Source organism: Pristiophorus japonicus, chromosome 3 (genome assembly GCF_044704955.1).
Source record: "Pristiophorus japonicus isolate sPriJap1 chromosome 3, sPriJap1.hap1, whole genome shotgun sequence".
NCBI classification, from domain to species: Eukaryota; Metazoa; Chordata; class Chondrichthyes; family Pristiophoridae; genus Pristiophorus; species Pristiophorus japonicus.
This window is the reverse complement of record NC_091979.1, coordinates 24,627,094-24,648,804: the sequence shown is the minus strand read 5'-3', so window position 1 is coordinate 24,648,804 and position 21,711 is coordinate 24,627,094. Positions and strand designations below refer to the sequence as shown.

The following is a 21,711-nucleotide window of genomic DNA, read 5'->3' as shown; positions in this document are numbered from 1 at the left end:
TTTTGTTGACGGTATAATTTCTTCATGCAGCTGAACGAGGCCCTGGCTTGCCCTCTTCCCCAAATACTTTCTAACGTTCTGTCCAAATCGGCAATAAAGTCTTCCAGTTCCAGTGCTGGATCTTTGCACAATACAATTAGTCTCTTTTTTCCCCTTAGCCCTTCAATTTTTTTTTCCCCTTTTTCAAGTATATATCCAATTGCTTCCACCGCCCTTTCAGGCAGCCCGTCCCAGATCACAACAACGCGTCGCGTTAAAATAGAGGTTCTCCTCGTCTCCCCTCTGGTTCGTTGGCCGATAACGCTGCCAGAGGAATCCTGACCAGCAGTTCCATCCACCGGGTTGATGCCAGGGCGGCATTTGAACGCACGAACCTGTGACGTTGCTAATCCAGTACCGTAACCTCTCCACGACCCGCACCCATCGCGGCTCCCATTACCCTCACCGCTGCCTTTCGGTCCGCACCTACTCCTACGCCTGGAAATCGCGGCTTCCCCCGGTCCGTATGGAGTGTGTACCGACCCGGGAAGGCATCGGAAAAGCCGGTTTTCGGCGCACAATGCGCAGGCGCTAAAAACCGGCATTTCCGATCTTTCAAGTTGGAGTTGGACAGATCCAACGCAGATCGGGAGCGAGGACATTTGCCAGGGCAAGATTGCGGGATTTACACATATCTTGTCCAGCAAATATCCTCAAAATTCTTGCGCCTGAAAAAGCAGGCGCATAGCGTACTTTTACAGGCACAAGAGTTTAAAAACAGACATAAACGCAATAAAATTACATTAAATAAACAAATTTTATTGTTTAAAAACTCTGCCCACTAAGGTAAGTTTATTTTTAACCCGAATTACAAAACATTAAAAATAATCAGAAAAATATTGTTTTTTTCCAAGACATTTATTAACTTTAATTTCAATTAATTTTAATTATGTGAGGTCTGTTTTTTATTTTTTATTCGCATGTGTTTGTTTTTCTTTCCCATTAATAGCGATGAGAACTTGTAGATACGGAGTTCCCATTGCTATTAATGGGAAAGCTGTGGAATACTGTATCTGATTGGCTGAGCAGTCACACGTGACTGCACCGTCTCCGTGGGAACCTGGAGGACGGGAGCACGCTTCGCAGCGCGGGAAGAGAAGGCCTCCCCACCGGAATCCAGGGCGCCTCCTGGACCATCAGACAGATTCGTAAAAATTCTCCGGTCGGAGGCAATTGCCTGCGGGAAGCCTCCGACCGCAATTTCAGGGTCATAGAATCATAGAAATGTACGGCACAGAACTCTGCTGAATCTCGACGCTAATGGGTCAACGTGTTCATCCGGCTCTCCTCGCCACCATTTTAATTATAAAGGGTTATGGGGAGCGGGCAGGGAAGTGGACCTGAGTCCATGATCGGATCAGCCATGATCGTATTGAATGGCGGAGCAGGCTGGAGGGGCCAGGTGGCCTGCTCCTATTTCTTATGTTCTTATGTTCTTACTATCCCGTTGACACCAAACTGTCAACTCGTCCATTAAAATGACCAAGGAATGGGAGGATTCACAATAAATGGGAGGATACTGAGAGGTGTGGTGGAACGGAGGAACCTTGGAGTGCATGTCCACGGATCCTTAAAGGTACGTTAGACCTCTTAATTCTCAATGAGATTCGAATCGCCGGGGTCGGCGAGAGGCCTAAAAAAAGGCCCAACGCGGCGGTAGTCGTGAGCAGCGTGAGGAGGTGCGTGGAGAGGCGTGAGTTCCGGGGTCGGCGAGAGGCGAGCCGGTGCAGCTACAGGGAGAAGGCAAAAAAGAAGTGGAAAGAAACATAAAGGTGACGCCATAGCCAAGGGGATAAGTGATTGGCTGGTGATTGGTGATTAGTTTTTCTTTTTTCTCTTCTGTATCAGTGAGTAAACTTTAGCATTGTTGATGCCAATTTAAGTGTATCTAAGGGTTAAGTCATGGCAGGAGAGCTCGGGCACGTGCAATGCTCCTCCTGTACCATGTGAGAACTCAGGGACACTTCCGGTGTCCCTGACGACTACGTGTGCGGGAAGTGTATCCGCCTCCAGCTCCTGACAGACCACGTTGCGGAGTTGGAGCTGAGGGTGGATTCACTCTGGAGCATCCACGATGCTGAGAATGACGTGAGTAGCACGTGTAGCGAGTTGGTCTTACCGCAGGTGAAGGGTCCACAGCCAGCTAGGGAATGGAAGACCAGCAGGAAGAGCAGTGCAAGGAAGGTAGTGCAGGGGTCCCCTGCGGTCATCCCCCTGCAAAACAGATACACCATTTTGAGTACTGTTGAGGGGGATGACTCATCAGGGAAGGGCAGCAGCAGCCAAGTTCATGGCACCGTGGCTGGCTCTGCTGCACAGGAGGGCAGGAAAAAGAGTGGGAGAGCGATAGTGATAGGGGATTCGATTGTAAGGGGAATAGATAGGCGTTTCTGCGGCCGCAACCGAGACTCCAGGATGGTATGTTGCCTCCCTGGTGCAAGGGTCAAGGATGTCTCGGAGCGGGTGCAGGACATTCTGAAAATGGAGGGTGAACAGCCAGTTGTCGTGGTGCACATTGGTACCAACGATATAGGTAAAAAAAGGGATGAGGTCCTACGAGACGAATTTAAGGAGCTAGGAGCTAAATTAAAATGTAGGACCTCAAAAGTAGTAATCTCAGGATTGCTACCAGTGCCACATGCTGGTCAGAGTAGGAATCGCAGGATAGCTCAGATGAATACGTGGCTTGAGCAGTGGTGCAGCAGAGAGGGATTCAAATTCCTGGGGCATTGGAACCGGTTCTGGGGGAGCTGGGACCAGTACAAACCGAACGGTCTGCACCTAGGCAGGACTGGAACCAATGTCCGAGGGGGAGTGTTTGCTAGTGCTGTTGGGGATGGGTTAAACTAATATGTCAGGGGGATGGGAACCAATGCAGGGAGACAGAGGGAAATAAAAAGGAGACAAAAGCAAAAGACAGAAAGGAGATGAGTAAAAGTGAGGGCAGAGAAACCCAAGGCAAAAACAAAAAAGGCCACTGAATATAAAGGGGCTGCAGGAGGGGTCAAAACTAAAAATCATGGTTTAAAAGCTAGTATTAAAACACTCTACCTAAACACACGCAGCATTCGAAATAAAGTAAATGAGTTGATGGCACAAATCATTACAAATGGGTATGATTTGGTGGCCATTACAGAAACGTGGTTGCAGGGTGGCTAAGACTGGGAATTAAACATACAGGGGTATCTGACAATTCGGAAAGACAAGAAGGGAAAGGAGGTGGGGTAGCTCTGTTAATAAAGGATGATATCAGCAGTTGTGAGGGACAATATTGGCTCTAATGAACAAAATGTTGAATCATTGTGGGTGGAGATTAGAAATAGTAAGGGGAAAAAGTCACTGGTGGGCGTAGTTTATAGGCCCCCAAATAATAACTTCACGGTGGGGCGGGCAATAATCAAGGGAATAATGGAGGCATGTGAAAAAGGAACGGCAGTAATCATGGGGGATTTTAACCTACATATTGATTGGTCAAATCAAATCGTACGGGGTAGCCTGGAGGAGGAATTCATAGAATGCATACGGGATTGTTTCTTAGAACACAAAAACCATGCCAAAAATTGCTGGTCACGGGAATGTGGGAAGGGAGGACCTTGAGATAATCACTATCACTATCAGATGCATTTGTTATAATCTACCAAAATTCTCTGGACTCTGGGGAGGTACCAGCGGATTGGAAAGCAGCTAATATAACGCCTCTGTTTAAAAAAGGGGGCAGACAAAAGGCAGGTAACTATCGGCCGGTTAGTTTAACATCTGTAGTGGGGAAAATGCTTGAAGCTATCATTAAGGAAGAAATAGCGGGACATCTAGATAGGAATAGTGCAATCAAGCAGACGCAGCATGGATTCATGAAGGGGAAATCATGTTTAACTAATTTACTGGAATTCTTTGAGGATATAACGAGCATGGTGGATAGAGGTATACCGATGGATGTGGTGTATTTAGATTTTCAAAAGGCATTCGATAAGGTGCCACAAAAAAAGATTACTGCAGAAGATAAAGGTACGCAGAGTCAGAGGAAATGTATTAGCATGGATAGAGGATTGGCTGGCGAACAGAAAGCAGAGAGTTGGGATAAATGGGTCCTTTTCAGGTTGGAAATCGGTGGTTAGTGGTGTGGCACAGGGATCGGTGCTGGGACCACAACTGTTTACAATATACATAGATGACCTGGAAGAGGGGACAAAGTGTAGTGTAACAAAATTTGCAGATGACACAAAGATTAGTGGGAAAGCGGGTTGTGTAGAGGACACAGAGAGGCTGCAAAGAGATTTAGATAGATTAAGCGAATGGGCGAAGGTTTGGCTGATGGAATACAATGTCGGAAAATGAGGTCATCCACCTTGGGGAAAAAAAACAGTAAAAGGGAATATTATTTGAATGGGGAGAAATTACAACATGCTGCGGTGCAGAGGGACCTGGGGGTCCTTGTGCATGAATCCCAAAAAGTTAGTTTGCAGGTGCAGCAGGTAATCAGGAAGGCGAATGGAATGTTGGCCTTCATTGCGAGAGGGATGGAATACAAAAGCAGGGAGGTCCTGCTGCAACTGTACAGGGTATTGGTAAGGCCGCACCTGGAGTACTGCGTGCAGTTTTGGTCACCTTACTTAAGGAAGGCTATACTAGCTTTGGAGGCGGTACAGAGACGATTCACTAGGCTGATTCCGGAGATGAGGGGGTTACCTTATGATGATAGATTGAGTAGACTGGGTCTTTACTCGTTGGAGTTCAGAAGGATGAGGGGTGATCTTATAGAAACATTTAAAATAATGAAAGGGATAGATAAGATAGAGGCAGAGAGGTTGTTTCCACTGGTCGGGGAGAACAGGGGGTACAGCCTCAAAATACGGGGGAGCCAATTTAAAACCGAGTTGAGAAGGAATTTCTTCTCCCAGAGGGTTGTGAATCTGTGGAATTCTATGCCCAAGGAAGCAGTTGAGGCTAGCTCATTGAATGTATTCAAATCACAGATAGATAGATTTTTAATCAATAAGGGAATTAAGGGTTATGGGGAGCGGGCGGGTAAGTGGAGCTGAGTTCACGGCCAGATCAGCCATGATCTTGTTGAATGGCGGAGCAGGCTCGAGGGGCTGGATGGCCTACTCCTGTTCCTCATTCTTATGTTCTTATGTTCTTATGTTCTTTTGTATTTCCGGTTGTAATTTAAAATAACTCTTTATTTCAGCAGCAGCAACAAGCTTCTTGGCAGCATGCCAAGTCTTTGTTATACTGGCAGCACATGGCTAAAATGGCTGAAGTTATACCTGGATCAACTTACAACAATGAACCCGCCCCCTTTGATCTTATTGGCTCAATTGATTCAACAGTATGTGTTGTTAACCCATGTTTGGCTCTCAGCCCAAAATCCTGAGATGTCAAGTGTGATTGATGGCCTAATGCACCATGCCAGTTCATATATACACATCTAACTGCTGTCTGTGTTTCTCCCAACTTAACAACTTGCTTGTATTCTCTATCAGTTAGCAGGACAGGTCGATAAGGTAGTTAAAAAGGCATATGGAATGCTTTCCTTTATTAGCTGAGGCATCGAATACAAGAGCAAGGAGGTTATGCTCGAACTGTATACAGCACTGGTTAGGTCACAGCTAGAGTACTGCGTGTAGTTCTGGTCACCATATTACAGGAAAAATGTGATTGCATTGGAGAGGGTACAGAGGAGATTTATGAGGATGTTTCCAGGACTGTAAAATTTTAGCTATGAGAAAAGATGGATAGGCTGGAGTTGTTTTCCTTGGAACAGAGGAGGCTGAGGGTAGATTTAATTGAGGTGTATAAACCTTTGAGGGGCCTAGCCAGAGTGTATAGGAACGACCTATTTCCCTTAGCAGAGGGATCAAATAACCAGAGGGCATAGATTTAAAGTAGTTGGTAAAAGGATTAGAGGGGAGATGAGGAAACGTTTCTTCACCCAGAGGGTGGTGGGGGTCTGGAACGCACTGCCTGAAAGGGTGGTAGAGGCAGAAACCCTCACCACATTTAAAAAGTACTTGGATGTGCACTTAAAGAGCCGTAACCTACAGGGCTACGGACCTAGAGCTGGAAGGTGGGATTAGGCCGGACAGCTCTTTGTCAGCCGGCACGGACACAATGGGCCGAATGGCCTCCTTCTGTAATGGTTCTATGATCCTATGATAGCGTCACGCAAGCCCATTCGCTGTTGTTCGGTAATTATCGTCAGCCATAATGTCAAACATTCCCACCTCAGGGTTGTCTCGTAACTTTGGTGCCCGTTTGGCTCCTGTAGCTTTCTCTGGAGCAGTAGGCCCCAGAAGCTCCTGCTTATAAATCTAAGTTGTTCTGACAGCCAGACGGGAGATTGATGGTTTCCATTGCGTCGAGAACTTTTCTCTCCCTCTCTCTCTCAGTTTATAAAATACACATCAGATAAATAATAGTTGTTAGCGTTCACACGTTCAACAGTTCCCAGGCACTGAGTGACTGAGGTGATAATTGCTAAGTGCAGGGGACAAGTTCTCTCTCTGCATGATGTAGTGTTGGACATGTAATGAAATGTATAAAATTCTCACAGGGCTTGACAGGCTAGATGCAGGGGGGATGTTTCCCTCTGGCTGGGGAGTCAAGAACCAGGGGTCACAGTCTCAGAATAAGGCGACTGAGATGAGGAGAAATTTCTTCACTCAGAGGGTGGTGAATCTTTGGAATTCTCTACCCCAGAGGGCTGTGGAGGCTCGGTCTTTGAGTATGAGGCTGCAGAGTGACTTGGATAGGTTAGGTGAGTAGGCAAATGCATGGCAGATGAAGTATAATGTGGATAAATGTGAGGTTATCTACTTTGGTATTAAAAACAGAGAGACAGACTATTATCTGAATGGTGACAGATTAGGAAAAGGGGAGATGCAACGAGACCTGGGTGTCATGGTACATCAGTCATTGAAGGTTGGCATGCAGGTACAGCAGGTGGTTAAGAAAGCAAATGGCATGTTGGCCTTCATAGCGAGAGGATTTGAGTACAGGGGCAGGGAGATGCTACTACAGTTGTACAGGGCCTTGGTGAGGCCACACCTGGAGTATTGTGTACAGTTTTGGTCTCCTAACTTGAGAAAGGACATTCTTGCTTTTGAGGGAGTGCAGCGAAGGTTCACCAGACTGATTCCCGGGATGGCGGGACTGACATATCAAAAAAGACTGGATCAACTGGGCTTGTATTCACTGGAGTTCAGAAGAATGAGAGGGGATCTCATAGAAACATTTAAAATTCTGACGGGTTTAGACAGGTTAGATGCAGGAAGAATGTTCCCAATGTTGGGGAAGTCCAGAACCAGGGATCACAGTCTAAGGATAAGGGGTAAGCCATTTAGGACCGAGATGAGGAGAAACTTCTTCACCCAGAGAGTGGTGAACCTGTGGAATTCTCTACCACAGGAAGTTGTTGAGGCCAGTTCGTTAGATATATTCAAAAGGGAGTTAGATGTGGCCCTTACTACTCGGGGGATCAAGGGGTATGGCGAGAAAGCAGGAATGGGGTACTGAAGTTGCATGTTCAGCCATGAACTCATTGAATGGCGGTGCAGGCTCGAAGGGCCGAATGGCCTACTCCTGCACCTATTTTCTATGTTTCTATGTTTCTATATTCAAGACAGAGATCGATGGATTTTTGGATATTAAGGGGATCAAGGGATAGGAAGATTGAGGTAGAAGATCAGCCATGATCTCATCAAATCGCAGAGTGGGCTCGAGGGGCCGAATGGCCTACACCTGCTCCTAATTCTTATGTTATGTTATGTTCTTATGTAAAAGCGACGGTTAGAAACGTCGGCGCCAAGATTCCAATGGGCTTCCCTCTGCCGGCACAAGGGGGCGCCAGATCGGTCAAAGCGGAGGACGGGAGACTCCTCCCCCTTCCCAACTAGCGAGGATGTTAGCCTGGCGAGAGGTTGCTAACCCTCCAGGGTTGTCCTGGAGGCTGAAGGAAGTAGAGATTGATCTCCTGAGCACCTGTGGAGAATACTTGTTTATTAATTATAAAAAATATTGGAGATGGTGGGGGGAAAGCCCGTTTGACTGAGAGTCAGGAGTCATCCAATCAAACGCCCACGTCCCAGGAACCAATAAGAAAAAGTACAGCATAAATGGAGGCCATTCGGCCCATTGAATCTGCTCTTTCGAAGAGCAATTAATGCCACCCCCCTCCTCTTTCCCCATATCCCTGCAATCTTTTTCTCCTTCAAGTATTTATCCGATTCCCTTTTGAAAGCTACTATTGAATTTGTATCCACTGCCCCATCAGGAAGTGCGCTCTAAATCCTAACCACTCGTTGCGCAGAAAGATTTTTCCTCATGTCACCTCTGGCTCGTTTGACAATCACCTTAAACCTGTTAATTGTGAAAGGGTTAATTCAGGGGCGTTTAGAGCTGAACTCGGGGCAGTTAATGTATTGAAAGTCCATGGACTGATTATGCCTAAACACATTTCCTAAAAGTGTTTAAAATTGATATATATATATTTATATATATATATGTATATATAAGTTTTTTGTTGGCCAGTGCTCGTACATTTTAACAGGGCTGGGCTAAATCCTGGATGAGCACAGAAAGCATTAGATTTTGGCAATGGACTATAAATGATGGATGTTTTTGTTGAACGCTCTCTCTAAGTTTAAACACATTTCTGGGTGTCTGTGATTCTCCTGCCTTGGTCTGAGCAGTGACAGATTCAGTCACCCAGTGATCCTGTGCAGATATTGTGGCCTATACAATGGTTCTCAGATAGACAGAGGTCTCGTTTGTTTATTACAGACCCCCTACCACCCTGATCTGGTCCTCTCATTCCGCCCCCCCCCACCCCCAGCTGCTCTTTTCATTCACCTGAGGGTTTTTGAAGAGGAATTTTAACAGAGTAATTTTTCTCTTAATGGCCCTGAGATTTTTTTTTCCTCTGGCTTTCTGCCTCTTCCAGATTACATGGTTGCAGGGTGGGGGGGGGGTGAGGGGAGGAGAGAGGTCGAGGGGAGAGGTCAGTGGGGTGGAGAGGTCAGGGGGAGGTGAGAGGGGAGGGGAGAGGTCGAGGGGAGAGGTCAGTGGGGTGGAGAGGTCAGGGGGAGGTGAGAGGGGAGGGGAGAGGTCAGGGGGAGAGGTCAGGGAGGGGAGGGGAGAGGTTGGGGGAGGGGAGAGGTCATGGGGGAGGGAGGAGAGAGGTCAGGGGGAGGGGAGAGGTCGGGGGAGGGGAAGGGAGAGGTGGGGGGTGGGGAGGGGAGAGGTTGGTGGGGGGAGGGGAGGGGAGAGGTCGGGGGCGGAGGGGAGAGGTCGGGGGGAGGGGAGGAGAGGGGAGAGGTCAGGGGGGAAGGGGAGGGGAGAGGAGAGGTCGGGGGGAGGGGAGGGGAGAGGAAAGGTCGGGGGGGGAGGGAAGGGAAGGGGAGAGGTCGGGTGGGGAGGGGAGGGGAGAGATCGGGGGGAGGGGAGGGGAGGGAAGAGGTCAGGGGGAAGGGGAGGGGAGAGGAGAGGTCAAGGGGGGAGGGAAGGGGAGAGGTCAGGCAGGAAGGGGAGGGGAGAGGTCAGGGGGGAATGGGAGGTGAGAGGAGAGGTCGGGGGGGAGGGGAGGGGAGAGGTCAGGGGGGAAGGGAAGGGGAGAGGTCGGGGGGAGTGGAGGGGAGAGATCGGTGGGGAGAGGAGAGGTCGGGGGGGAGGGAAGGGGAGAGATCGGGGGGGAGGGAAGGGGAGAGGAGAGATCGGGAGGGGACGGAAGGGGAGAGGTCGTGGGGGAGGGGAGGGGAGAGGTCGGGGGAGGGGAGAGGTCGGGGGGGGCGGGAAGGGGAGAGGTCGGAGGGGGAGGGGAGGGGAGAGGTCGGGGGAGGGGAGGGGAGAGGTCAGGGGGGAAGGGGAAGGGAGAGGAGAGGTTGGGGGTGGAGGGAAGGGGAGAGGTCAGGGGGGGAGTGGAGGGGAGGGGAGAGGTCAGGGGGAAGGGGAGGGGAGATGAGAGGTCGGGGGGGAGGGAAGTGGGGAGGTCGGAGGGGGGGGAGGGAAGGGGAGAGGTCGGGAGGGAGGGGAGGGAAGGGGAGGGGAGAGGTCAGAGAGAGGAGGGGAGAGGTCGGTGGGGGAGGTTAGTGGGAGGTGACAGGAGAGGTCGGCAGGGGGAGGGGAGGGGAGAGGTCGGGGTGGGGGAGGGAGAGGGAGAGAGAGTAGAAGTGTTCAATCACAATGATTCGACCATCATGGTGTAAGGCGGGCTTAACGGATCCGTTGGTCTTTTCCTGCCCATTTATTTTGTATGCTCGTATGTTTCCTGGAGTGCCCTGGCCCCATTCTGGGATATTCTTGCGGCCCTCCTCCCAACCGCCCCCACCCCCGTCTCCCCCCCTCCACACCTGTCACACCTGGGAGGTGGGTGAGTGTCGCAACTGACTCCAGTCCCCTTCTCAACCGACCACAACACCATGCACTTATTAAAAAATAAGGAGGAACTTGCATTTATATAGCACCTTCCATGACCTCAGGACATCCCAAAGCCCTTTACAGCCATTTAAGTACTTTTGGAGTGTAGTCACTGTTGTAGTGTGAGAAACGCGGCAGCCAATTTGCGCACAGCAAGCTCCCACAAGCAGCAACGTGATAATGACCCGCTAATATGTTTTTTAATGATGTTGGTTGAGGTATAAATATTGGCCAGTACACCGAGGATAACTCCCCTGCTCTTCTTCGAAATAGTGCCATGGGATCTTTTATGTCCACTTGAGAGAGCAGATGAGACCTCGGTTTTACGTCTCATGTTCCAGAAATTTAACTGGACCAGCGACATAAATATTGTGGCTACACAAGCAGGTCAGACCCCAGATATTCTGCAGCAAGTGTCTCCCCAAAGCCTTTCCACAATCTACAAGACACAAGTCAGGAGTGTGATGGAATACTCTCCACTTGCCTGGATGAGTGCAACTCCAACAACACTCAAGAAGCTCGACACCATCCAGGACAAAGCAGCCGTTTGATCGGCATCCCATCCACCACCTTAAACATTCACTCCCTCCACCACCGGCGCACTGTGGCTGCAGTGTGCACCATCTACAAGATGCACTGCAGCAACTCACCAAGGTTTCTTCAACAGCGCCTCCCAAACCCGCGACCTCTACCACCTAGAAGGACAAGGGCAGCAGGCGCATGGGAACACCATCACCTCCAAGTACCCCTCTAAGTCACACACACCATCCTGAGTTGGAAAATATATCGACCGTTCCTTCATCGTCACTGGGTCAAAATCCTGGAACTCCCTCCCTAACAGCACTGTGGGAGCACCTTCACCACACGGACTGCAGCGGTTCAAGAAGGCGGCTCACCACCACCTTCTCAAGGGGCAATTAGGGACGGGCAATGAATGCCGGCCTTGCCAGCGACGCCCACATCTCGTGAATAAATTTTAAAAATCTGAAAGATGGTACATTCGACAGTGTAACACTCGACAAAGATCGGGAGTAAGAACCCTGGTAATCTCCCGCCCCGTTCACGAGCCTACAGATGCTGAGTACAACCTCAGACAAGACATTAAACTCATGCCCCATCTGCCCTCTCAGATCCCGCAGCACTATTTCGAAGAAGAGCAATGGGGTTATCCCTGTTTTCCCCGGGGCCAATATTTATCCCTCAACCCACATCACAAAAGAAAAATAACTGGTCATAGAAACATAGAAAATAGGTGCAGGAGTAGGCCATTCGGCCCTTCGAGCCTGCACCGCCATTCAATGAGTTCATGGCTGAACATGCAACTTCAGTACCCCATTCCTGCTTTCTCACCATACCCCTTGATCCCCCTAGTAGTAAGGACTACATCTAACTCCTTTTTGAATATATTTAGTGAATTGGCCTCAACAACTTTCTGTGGTAGAGAATTCCACAGGTTCACCACTCTCTGGGTGAAGAAGTTTCGCCTCATCTCGGTCCTAAATGGCTTATCCCTTAACCTTAGACTGTGACCTCTGGTTCTGGACTTCCCCAACATTGGGAACATTCTTCCTGCATCTAACCTGTCTAACCCCGTCAGAATTTTAAATGTTTCTATGAGGTCCCCTCTCATTCTTCTGAACTCCAGTGAATACAAGCCCAGTTGATCCAGTCTTTCTTGATAGGTCAGTCCCGCCATACCGGGAATCAGTCTGGTGAACCTTCGCTGCACTCCCTCAATAGCAAGAATGTCCTTCCTCAGGTTAGGAGACCAAAACTGTACACAGTACTCCAGGTGTGGCCTCACCAAGGCCCTGTACAACTGTAGCAACATCTCCCTGCCCCTGTACTCAAATCCCCTCGCTATGAAGGCCAACATGCCATTTGCTTTCTTAACCGCCTGCTGCACCTGTATGTAAACCTGTAATTACCATGTCTAACCACCAGAGGGCTTATCCCCTGGAGTCCCAAGGGACCCCACAATCCCTTGGGAGCACCTGTATATAAGGAGGCCTCACAGGCTGGAGATGGACTCTGAGATCTGTAATAAAGGACTACGGTCACATCTTACTTTGAGCTTGCAGTATCTAGTCTGACTCTTTATTCAAGATATAACAACTGGTGACGAGATACAGATGACGAACCTCACCACAACAGTGCAGAGAACCGTGGGCATCCTGGAGAAATTTTCGGAGGGAAATGATTGGGAAACCTTCGTGGAGCGACTCGACCAATACTTCGTGGCCAACGAGCTGGAAGGAGAAGCGAACGCTGCCAAACGAAGGGCGATCCTCCTCACCGTTTGCGGGGCACCAACATATGGCCTCATGAAAAATCTGCTCGCTCCAGCGAAACCCACAGACAAGTCGTACGATGAGTTGTGCACACGGGTCCGGGAGCATCTAAACCCGAAAGAAAGCGTTCTGATGGCAAAGTATCCGTTCTACACGTACAAGAGGTCTGAAGGCCAGGAAGTGGCGAGCTACGTCGCCGAGCTAAGGTGCCTTTGCAAATTTGAAGGACACTTGGAGCACATGCTCAGGGACTTCTTTGTATTTGGCATTGGCCATGAAGTAATACTTCACAAACGTTTGACTGTAGAGACCCCAACCTTGAGTAAAGCCATAGCGATAGCCCAAGCGTTTATCGCCACCAGTGACAATACCAAACAAATTTCTCAGCACACGAGTGCTGCTGCAAGTACTGTGAACAAAGTAACCTTGTTTTTGAATCGAAATGTACATGGCAGGACTTACATGCCTGCAGCTGCACGTCCACAGATGACTCAGAGTCCGCCATCAAGGGTGGTGAATACAAGGTCATTAACACTTTGTTAGCGCTGCGGGGGTGATCATCGTTTCCATTCATGCCGCTTCAAAGGGTACGTTTGCAAGGGCTGTGGAACAATGGGACACCTCCAACGTATGTGCAGGCGAGCTGCAAACCCTGCTAATTATGTAAACCACCACGTTGCAGAGGAGGACAGATCCATGGTGGATCATGACGAACCAGAGCCTCGGACCGAGGAGGCAGAGGTATATGGGGTGCACACGCTTACCACGAAGCTGGACTTGACCTCGGCCTAGATGACGCAGGAGCTGGTGGAATCATCGAAGGGCCTCGCCTGCATCAGCACGCACAAAGCTCTCTTCATTTACAACAGATACCCACTTGGGATTCGATCGGCCGCGGCGATATTCCAGAGGAACATGGAAAACTTGCTGAAGTTGGTCCCGCGCACCGTGGTCTTCCAGGACAACATCTTGGTCACAGGTCGGGACACCGTCGAGTACCTGCAGAACCTGGGGGAGGTTCTTAGTCAACTCAATCGTGTGGGGCTCAGGCTAAAACGCTCGAACTGCATTTTCCTGGTGCCTGGAGTGGAGTTCCTGGGGAGAAGAATCGCAGCAGACGGCATCAGGAAAACCGGCTCGAAGACGGAGGCAATGAAGAACGCACCGGGACCACAGAACATGACGGAGCTGCCGTCGTTTCTTGGACTCCTGAACTATTTTGGTAACTTCTTACCGGGTCTTAGCATATTGTTAGAACTCCTACACTCTTTACTGCGTAAAGTAGATGAATGGGTATGGGGTAAAAGCCAAGAAAATGCCTTTGAGAAAGCTAGGAAGCTGTTATGTTCAAACAAATTGCTTGTGTTGTACGATCCATGTAAACATTTGGTACTAGCATGTGATGCGTCGTCGTATGGGGTCGGGTGTGTATTGCAACAAGCTAAAGTCTGTCTAAGGCTGAGAGGGCCCACAGTATGATCGAAAAAGAAGCGTTAGCCTGTGTTTATGAGGTAAAGAAAATGCATCAATATCTGTTTGGGCTCAAATTTGAATTGGAAACTGACCATAAGCCGCTGATATCCCTCTTTTCTGAAAGCAAGGGAATAAATACGAATGCATCGGCCCGCATCCAGAGATGGGCACTCACGTTGTCCGCATACAACTACGCCATCCGCCACAGGCCAGGCACAGAAAACTGTGCTGATGCTCTCAGTAGGCTGCCATTGCCCACCACAGGGGTGGAGGTGGCACAGCCTGTAGATTTAGTCATGGTAATGGAAGCATTCGAGTATGAGCAATCACCCGTCACCGCCCGACAGACGAGCCAGGACCTCTTACTGTCCATCGTAAAAAAACTGCGTGCTCCACGGGAGTTGGTCTAGTGTCCCGTTAGAGATGTAGGAAGAAATAAAGCCGTACCAATGGCGCAGAGATGAAATGTTTATACAGGCAGACTGCCTCCTATGGGGCAATTGGGTAGTTGTGCCAAAAAAGGGCAGAGACACTTTCACCAGTGATCTCCACAGCACCCACACAGGCATCGTAATGATGAAAGCGATAGCCAGATCCCACATGTGGTGGCCCGGTATCGATGCAGACTTAGAGTCCTGTGTGCACAAATGTAATACATGGTCACAGTTAAGTAATGCACCCAGGGAGGCGCCACTAAGTTTATGGTCCTGGCCCTCTAAACCGTGGTCCAGGGTCCATGTCAACTATGCAGGCCCATTCTTGGGCCCATTAGTGGTTGTCAGCAAGCACGTCCACTGCCACCATTGAAAGCCTACGGGCCATGTTTGTCACGCACGGCCTGCCTAACGTCCTTGTGAGTGACAATGGGCCGTGCTTTACCAGTGCCAAGTTCAAGGAGTTCATGACCCGCAATGGGATCAAACATGTCACATCTGCCCCGTTTAAACCAGTGTCCAACGGTCAGGCAGAACGAGCAGTTCAAACAATCAAACAGAGCTTGAAAAGGGTAACTGAAGGCTCACTGCAGACTCGCTTATCCCGAGTCCTGCTTAGTTACCGCACAAGACCCCACTCGCTCACTGGGGTCCCTCCCGCTGAACTGCTCATGAAAAGGGCACTTAAGACAAGGCTCTCGTCAGTACACCCCAAGCTACAAGAACAGGTAGAGAGCAGGTGGCTTCAACAGAATACATATCATGATAGCGCAAAAGTGTCACGCGAAATTGAGATAAATGATCCTGTCTTTGTGTTGAACTATGGACAAGGTCCCCTGGAACTGTTTTGGCCAAAGAGGGGAGTAGGGTGTTTGTGGTCAAACTCTCAAATGGTCTCACCTGCAGGAAACACTTGGACCAAACCAAACTCAGATTCACGGACTATCCAGAACAACCCACGATATACTCCACCTTTTTTGACCCTCCAACACACACACCAGTGGCAACCGACCCAGCGGTTGACCACGAAGCAGAACCCATCACCCGCAGCAGCCCAGCAGGACTCACCACCCCTAGCAGCCCAGCAAGGCCAGCTGTACAGCAGCCCAGCGAAGGACCAACAAACGACTCACCAAAACCAGCATTTGCACCGAGACGATCAACCAGGGAAAGGAAGGCCCCAGATCGACTCCACATTGTAAATAGTTACACTATTGATTTTGGGGGGGGGGGGGAGTATTGTTATGTATGTAAACCTGTAAATACCATGTCTAACCACCAGAGGGCTTATCCCCTGGAGTCCCACAATCCCTTGGGAGCACCTATATATAAGGAGGCCTCACAGGTTGGAGAGGCACTCTGAGATCTGTAATAAAGGACTACGATCACAACTTACTTTGAGCTTGCAGTATCTAGTCTGACTCTTTATTGAAGACATAACAATTATGATACCTCTGTTCGTGGGAGCTTGCTGTGCGCAAATTGTCTGCCACATTTCCTATATTTACAACAGTGACTGCTCTTCAAAAAATTCTTCATTGGCTGTAAAGGGCTTTGGGACGTCCTGAGGTCATGAAAGGCGCTATATAAATGCAAGTTCCTTTTCTTTTTAAACTGTCGTCAGTAAGTGTATGGTTGTTGTGGTCGGGTGAGAAAGGGATTGAACTTATTTGGTGTTCGAAAAGTTAAAACCGCCTGACACGACAGGCATTCACCCCAGTAAGATTTAACAAGATTCACTTCATTGTCTGATACCGCTGCACAACTGAATCGCAGGCTTGTTTAAAAATCTAGTATCTGCCTTTGAAGCTCCCCGGTCTTCTCTGTGACTCTCCCTCCCCCCGCCCCTCCCCCTCCCCCCCCATCATCCACTCACCTCACCCCTCCCCCCCCCCAACTATCACCCACCTCACCCCTCCCCCCCCCCAACTATCACCCACCTCACCCCTCCCCCCCCAACTATCACCCACCTCACCCCTCCCCCCCCCAACCATCACCTACCTCGCTCCCCCTCCCTCCCATCACCCACTCACCTCGCCCCTCCCCCCCCAACTATCACCTACCTCGCCCCTCGCCCCATCACCCACTCACCTCACCCCTCCCCCTCCCCCCCATCACCCACCTCGCCCCTCCCCTCTTCACCTCATGGTTTGAACTTTTACTTTCTCTGGGGGCTAAGGTGGGGGGAAAAAATCGGGACTTCTGCAATTTCACGATTAAAATGACTTTCCTGCTCTCTCTCTCTCCCTCTCTCTCCCCTTTTTGTCTGTTGCAGCATCCTCTTTGCGGATATCGAAGGCTTCACCAGCCTGGCCTCGCAGTGCACGGCGCAGGAGCTGGTCATGACACTCAACGAGCTCTTCGCCAGGTTCGACAAGCTCGCGGCAGTAAGTGAGCGCCGCCCGGGGTGAACCATTGCGCCCCTGCGTTTCGCCCTCTTCCTAGCAGTTGTCCGGGCCTCTGGTCATTATTCATCATCATCATCGTCATAGGCAATCCCTCGGAATCGAGGAAGACTTGCTTCCACTCTTAAAATGGCTGGACAGTCAAATACAAGAACCTCAGTCCCCGTCACAGGTGGGACAGATAGTCGTTGAGGGAAGGGGTGGGTGGGGAGTCTGGTTTGCCGCACGCTCCTTCCGCTGTCTGCGCTTGGTTTCTGCATGCTCTCGGCGATGAGACTCGAGGTGCTCAGCGCCCTCCCCGGATGCTCTTCCTCCACTTAGGGCGGTCTTTGGCCAGGGACTCCCAGGTGTCGGTGGGGATGTTGCACTTTATCAGGGAGGCTTTGAGGGTGTCCTTGCAGCGTTTCCTCTGCCCACCTTTGGCTCGTTTGCCGTGAAGATGTCCCGAGTAGAGCGCTTGCTTTGGGTGCCTCGTGTCTGGCAGGCGGACAATGTGGTCTGCCCAGCCGAGCTGATCGAGTGTGGTCAGTGCTGCGATGCTGGGGATGCTGGCCTGGTCGAGGACGCTAATGTTGGTGCGTCTGTCCTCCCAGGTGATTTGTAGGATCTTGCAGAGACATTAAAAGCCTTAAAAGGGAAACGCTATTCTCCAGTCGCAACATTTTAACTTCTCCAGCCGTGTTCCACTTGCATCTCTCTCTCTCTCTCTCTCTCTCTTTTGGCCGTGCCTTCTGTTGCCTTACGCCCCGGGCTCTGGAACTCCCTGCCTAAACCCCTCCGCCTCGCTTTCCTCCTTCAACACGCTCCTTAAAACCTACCTCTTAAAACTAGGCTTTTGGTCAGCCGGGCTAATTTCTCCGTGTGCGGCGCGGTGTCACATTGTTTTTTACCTCGTAACACATCTTGTGAAGCGCCTTGGGACATTGCACTCCGTTAAAGGCGCTATGTAAACGCAAGTTGTTGTTGTTGTTTGCAGGAGAACCACTGCCTGCGTATTAAGATCCTGGGCGATTGCTACTACTGCGTCTCGGGCCTGCCTGAGGCCCGGGCCGACCACGCACACTGCTGCGTCGAGATGGGGGTGGACATGATTGAAGCCATCTCGTAAGTATGGTGACCTTTGCCCCCTTCCCCCACACCCCCGCCACTCCCCCCACACCCCCGCACCGGGAGGTGTTCGGTCTCTGGCTATGTCTTCGTGGAATCTCACTGAAAGTTCTGGAATTCAGAAGAATGAGAGATGATCTTATCGAAAGGTATAAGATTATGAGCGGGCTTGACAAGGTGGATGCAGAGAGGATGTTTCCACTGATGGGAGAGACTAGAACTAGGGGGCATGATCTTAGAATAAGGGGCCGCCCATTTATAACTGAGATGAGGAGACATTTCTTCTCTCAGAGGGTTGTAAATCTGTGGAATTCGCTGCCACAGAGAGCTGTGGAAGCTGGGACATTGAATAAATTTAAGACAGAGATAGACAGTTTCTTAACCAATAAGGGAGTAAGGGGTTATGGGGAGAGGGCAGGGAAGTGGAGCCGAGTCCATGATCAGATCAGCCATGATTGTATTAAATGGCGGAGCAGGCTCGAGGAGCCGTATGGCCTACTCCTGCTCCTATTTCTTATGTTCTTATAATTGTCAGCTGGGGCTCAGTGGGCAGCACTCTCTCGCCTCTGAGTCAGAATGTTGTGGGTTCAAGTCCCACTCCAGAGACTTGAGCACATAAATCTAGGCTGACGCTCCCAGTGCAGTGCTGAGGGAGTGCCTCACTGTCGGAGGTGTTGTCATTCGGATGAGACGTTAAACCGAGACCCCGTCTTCTCTCTCAGTTGGACGTAAAAGACCCCTATGACATTATTTTGAAGAAGAGCAGGGGAGTTATCCCCGATGTCCTGGCCAATACTTATCCCTCAATCAACATCACAAAAAAAACTCCAGATTATCCGGTCATTATCACATTGCTGTTTGTGGGAGCTTGCTGTGCGCATATTGGCTGCCGCATTTCCTACATTACAACAGCAGCTACACTCCAGAAGTACTTCATCTGGTCATTATCACATTGCTGTCTTTTTTACTAAAATAACAAGTCATCCACCACGCATTATAAGACCACAATGTGAGAAAGCTTCGGAGTTTAAGAGCTGTGACAACCTAGCAGGCATAAGGTGGCCTGATAACAGCAGTAGGGGACTGAATGTTTGCCCACACACTAAGCTTGTTCTTTCCCAGGATGTCAAGAGTGCAACTCCTGACGTGATCTGTTTTCCCTGCCTCTCCTATCCTTGTGCAATTTCAGGCTTTTAAAACTTGGCATCGTTGGGGATTATCTGTTTAAAAAAACATGCACGTAGAAATATTTCATTCACATATATATATATATATATACATATACACACACGGGCTGATTAAGAGAATTTTTTTTAAATACAGTGCGTTATTATGACCTGGAATGCACTGGCTGAAAGGGTGGTGAAAGCAGATTCAACAGTTACTCTCAAAGAATTATAGAAATTTACCACACAGGAGGCCATTCGGCCCATCGTGTCTGTGCCGGCCGACAAAGAGCTACCCAGCCTAATCCCAATTTCCAGCTCTTGGTCCGTAGCTCTGTAGGTTGATGTACATATCGAAGTACTTTTTAAATGCGATGAGGGTTTCTGCCTCTATTACCCTTTCAGGCAATGAGTTCTAGACCCCCACCACCCTCTGGGTGAAAAAAGTTCTCCTCAAATCCCCTGTGATCCTGTTACCAATTACTTTAAATCTATACCCTCTGGTTGACCTCTCTGTTAAGGGTTAGCACTGACCACACTCGACCAGCCCTGCTGGGCGGGCCACATTGTCCGCATGCCCGACACGAGATTCCCAAAGCAAGTGCTCTACTCGGAACTCTTACAAGGCAAGCGAATCCCAGGTGGGCCGAGGAAACGCTTCAAGGACACCCTCAAAGCCTCCTTGATAAAGTGCAACATCCCCATCGACACCTGGGAGTCCCTGGTCCAAGACCGCCCTAAGTGGAGAAAGAGTATCCGGGAGGGCGCTGAGCACCTCGAGTCTCGTCGCCGAGAGCATGCAGAAATCAAGCGCAGACAGCGGAAGGAGCGTGCGGCAAACCAGGCTCCCCACCCACCCTTTCCTTCAACCACTGTCTGTCCCACCTGTGACAGAGACTGTAATTCCGTATTGGACTGTTCAGTCACCTGGGAACTCACTTTTAGAGTGGAAGCAAGTCTTCCTCGATTTCGAGGGACTGCCTAAAATGATGATGATGGTGCATAGGCCTGACCTATCCACTCTATCCGGCCCCTCATAATTTTATGCACCTCAATTTATGCCCTTGCCTTGTTAGCCCTCCCCAAGTGCATTACCTCACATTTCTTTGGATTCAATTCCATTTGCCACTTTTCGGCCCACCTGACCAGTTCATTGATATCTTCCTGCAGTCCGCAGCTTTCTTCCTCACTATCAACCACCTACATTGAAGTCTAGATCATTGATATATACCACAAAAAGCAAGGGCCCCAGCACTGAGCCCTGCAGAACCCCCTGGAAACAATCACAAAATCACCCGTCAACCATTACCCTTTGCTTCCTGCCTCCGAGCCAATTTTGGATCCAACTTGTCACTTTGCCCTGAATCCCATGGGCCTTTACTTTTCTAATTAGTCTGCCATGTGGGACCTTAAAAGGACCTTTCAAAAGGGAATGGGATAAATATTTGAACAGGGAAACGTTGAAGGGCTGTGGGGAAAGGACGGGGGAATGGGACTAAGTGGACAGCTCTTTCACAGAGCCGACACTGCCAGGATGGGCCGAATGGCCTCCTTCTGTGCTGTACGAGTCTATACATGGGGCATCAGTTGGTTTATATAAATTATATATAAATGATTGAAGTTGCTCATGGGATAGTCTGGCCGGGATTTTGTGGAGGAAGGCAGGTTGGGAGCAGGGAACCCTGCAGGCTCTGCCTACTTTACCGACAGGGCCTGATTTGCATGTGAGGCCTTGGGTTCCCGCCCGTAGTCAACCAGATTGAGAGGCTGGCTTGCTGCGGGCAGATAGGCCTTTGGCTGAACTGAGAAGGGAGGGAGCGTTCACTTGAGGGCCCACTGTTAAATGGATGCGTGTGTGGGGGAGGAGTGATTCGGGGGGGGAAAGAGAGGATCGGGGGCGGGGGAGAGGATCGGGGGGGGAGAGAGGATCGGGGAGAGAGGGGATCGGGGGGGAGAGAGGATCGGGGGGGGAGGATCGGGGTGGGGAGAGGATCGGGGCAGGGGAGAGGATCGGGGGGAGAAGGGATCGGGAGGGTAGAGGATCGGGGCGGGAGAGGATTGGGGCAGGGGAGAGGATCGGGGGGAGAGGGGATCGGGGGGGGGAGAGGATCGGGGCGGGAGAGGATCGGGGGGAGAGAGGATCAGGGAGAGAGAGGATGGGGGGGAGAGGACTGGGGGGAGAGAGGATCGGGGGAGAGGGGATCAGGGGGGGAGAGGATCGGGGCGGGGAGAGGATCGGGGGGAGAGGGGATCGGGGGGGAGAGAGGATCGGGGGGGGGGGAGGATCGGTGTGGGAGAGGATCGGGGGGAGAGGGGATCGGGGCAGGGGAGGGGATTGGGGCAGGGGAGAGTATCGGGGGGAGAGAGGATCAGGTGGCGGAGA

At 50.3% G+C, this 21,711-nt stretch overlaps 1 protein-coding gene and 1 long non-coding RNA gene across 3 annotated transcripts in view; one reads left to right on the top strand and one right to left on the bottom strand.

Annotated features, from left to right (window-relative positions):
* adcy5 (adenylate cyclase 5) overlaps positions 1-21,711 on the top strand; it is a 531,201-nt gene that overhangs the window by 324,274 nt on the left and 185,216 nt on the right. The window contains exons 4-5 of the mRNA XM_070875264.1: positions 16,926-17,037; positions 18,032-18,159. Coding sequence (XP_070731365.1) covers positions 16,926-17,037; positions 18,032-18,159 — 240 coding nt within the window. The remainder of the gene's footprint in view (positions 1-16,925; positions 17,038-18,031; positions 18,160-21,711) is intronic.
* The window catches only part of LOC139259689 (uncharacterized), a 180,907-nt gene that overhangs the window by 60,806 nt on the left and 98,390 nt on the right, over positions 1-21,711 (bottom strand). The window lies entirely within an intron of this gene.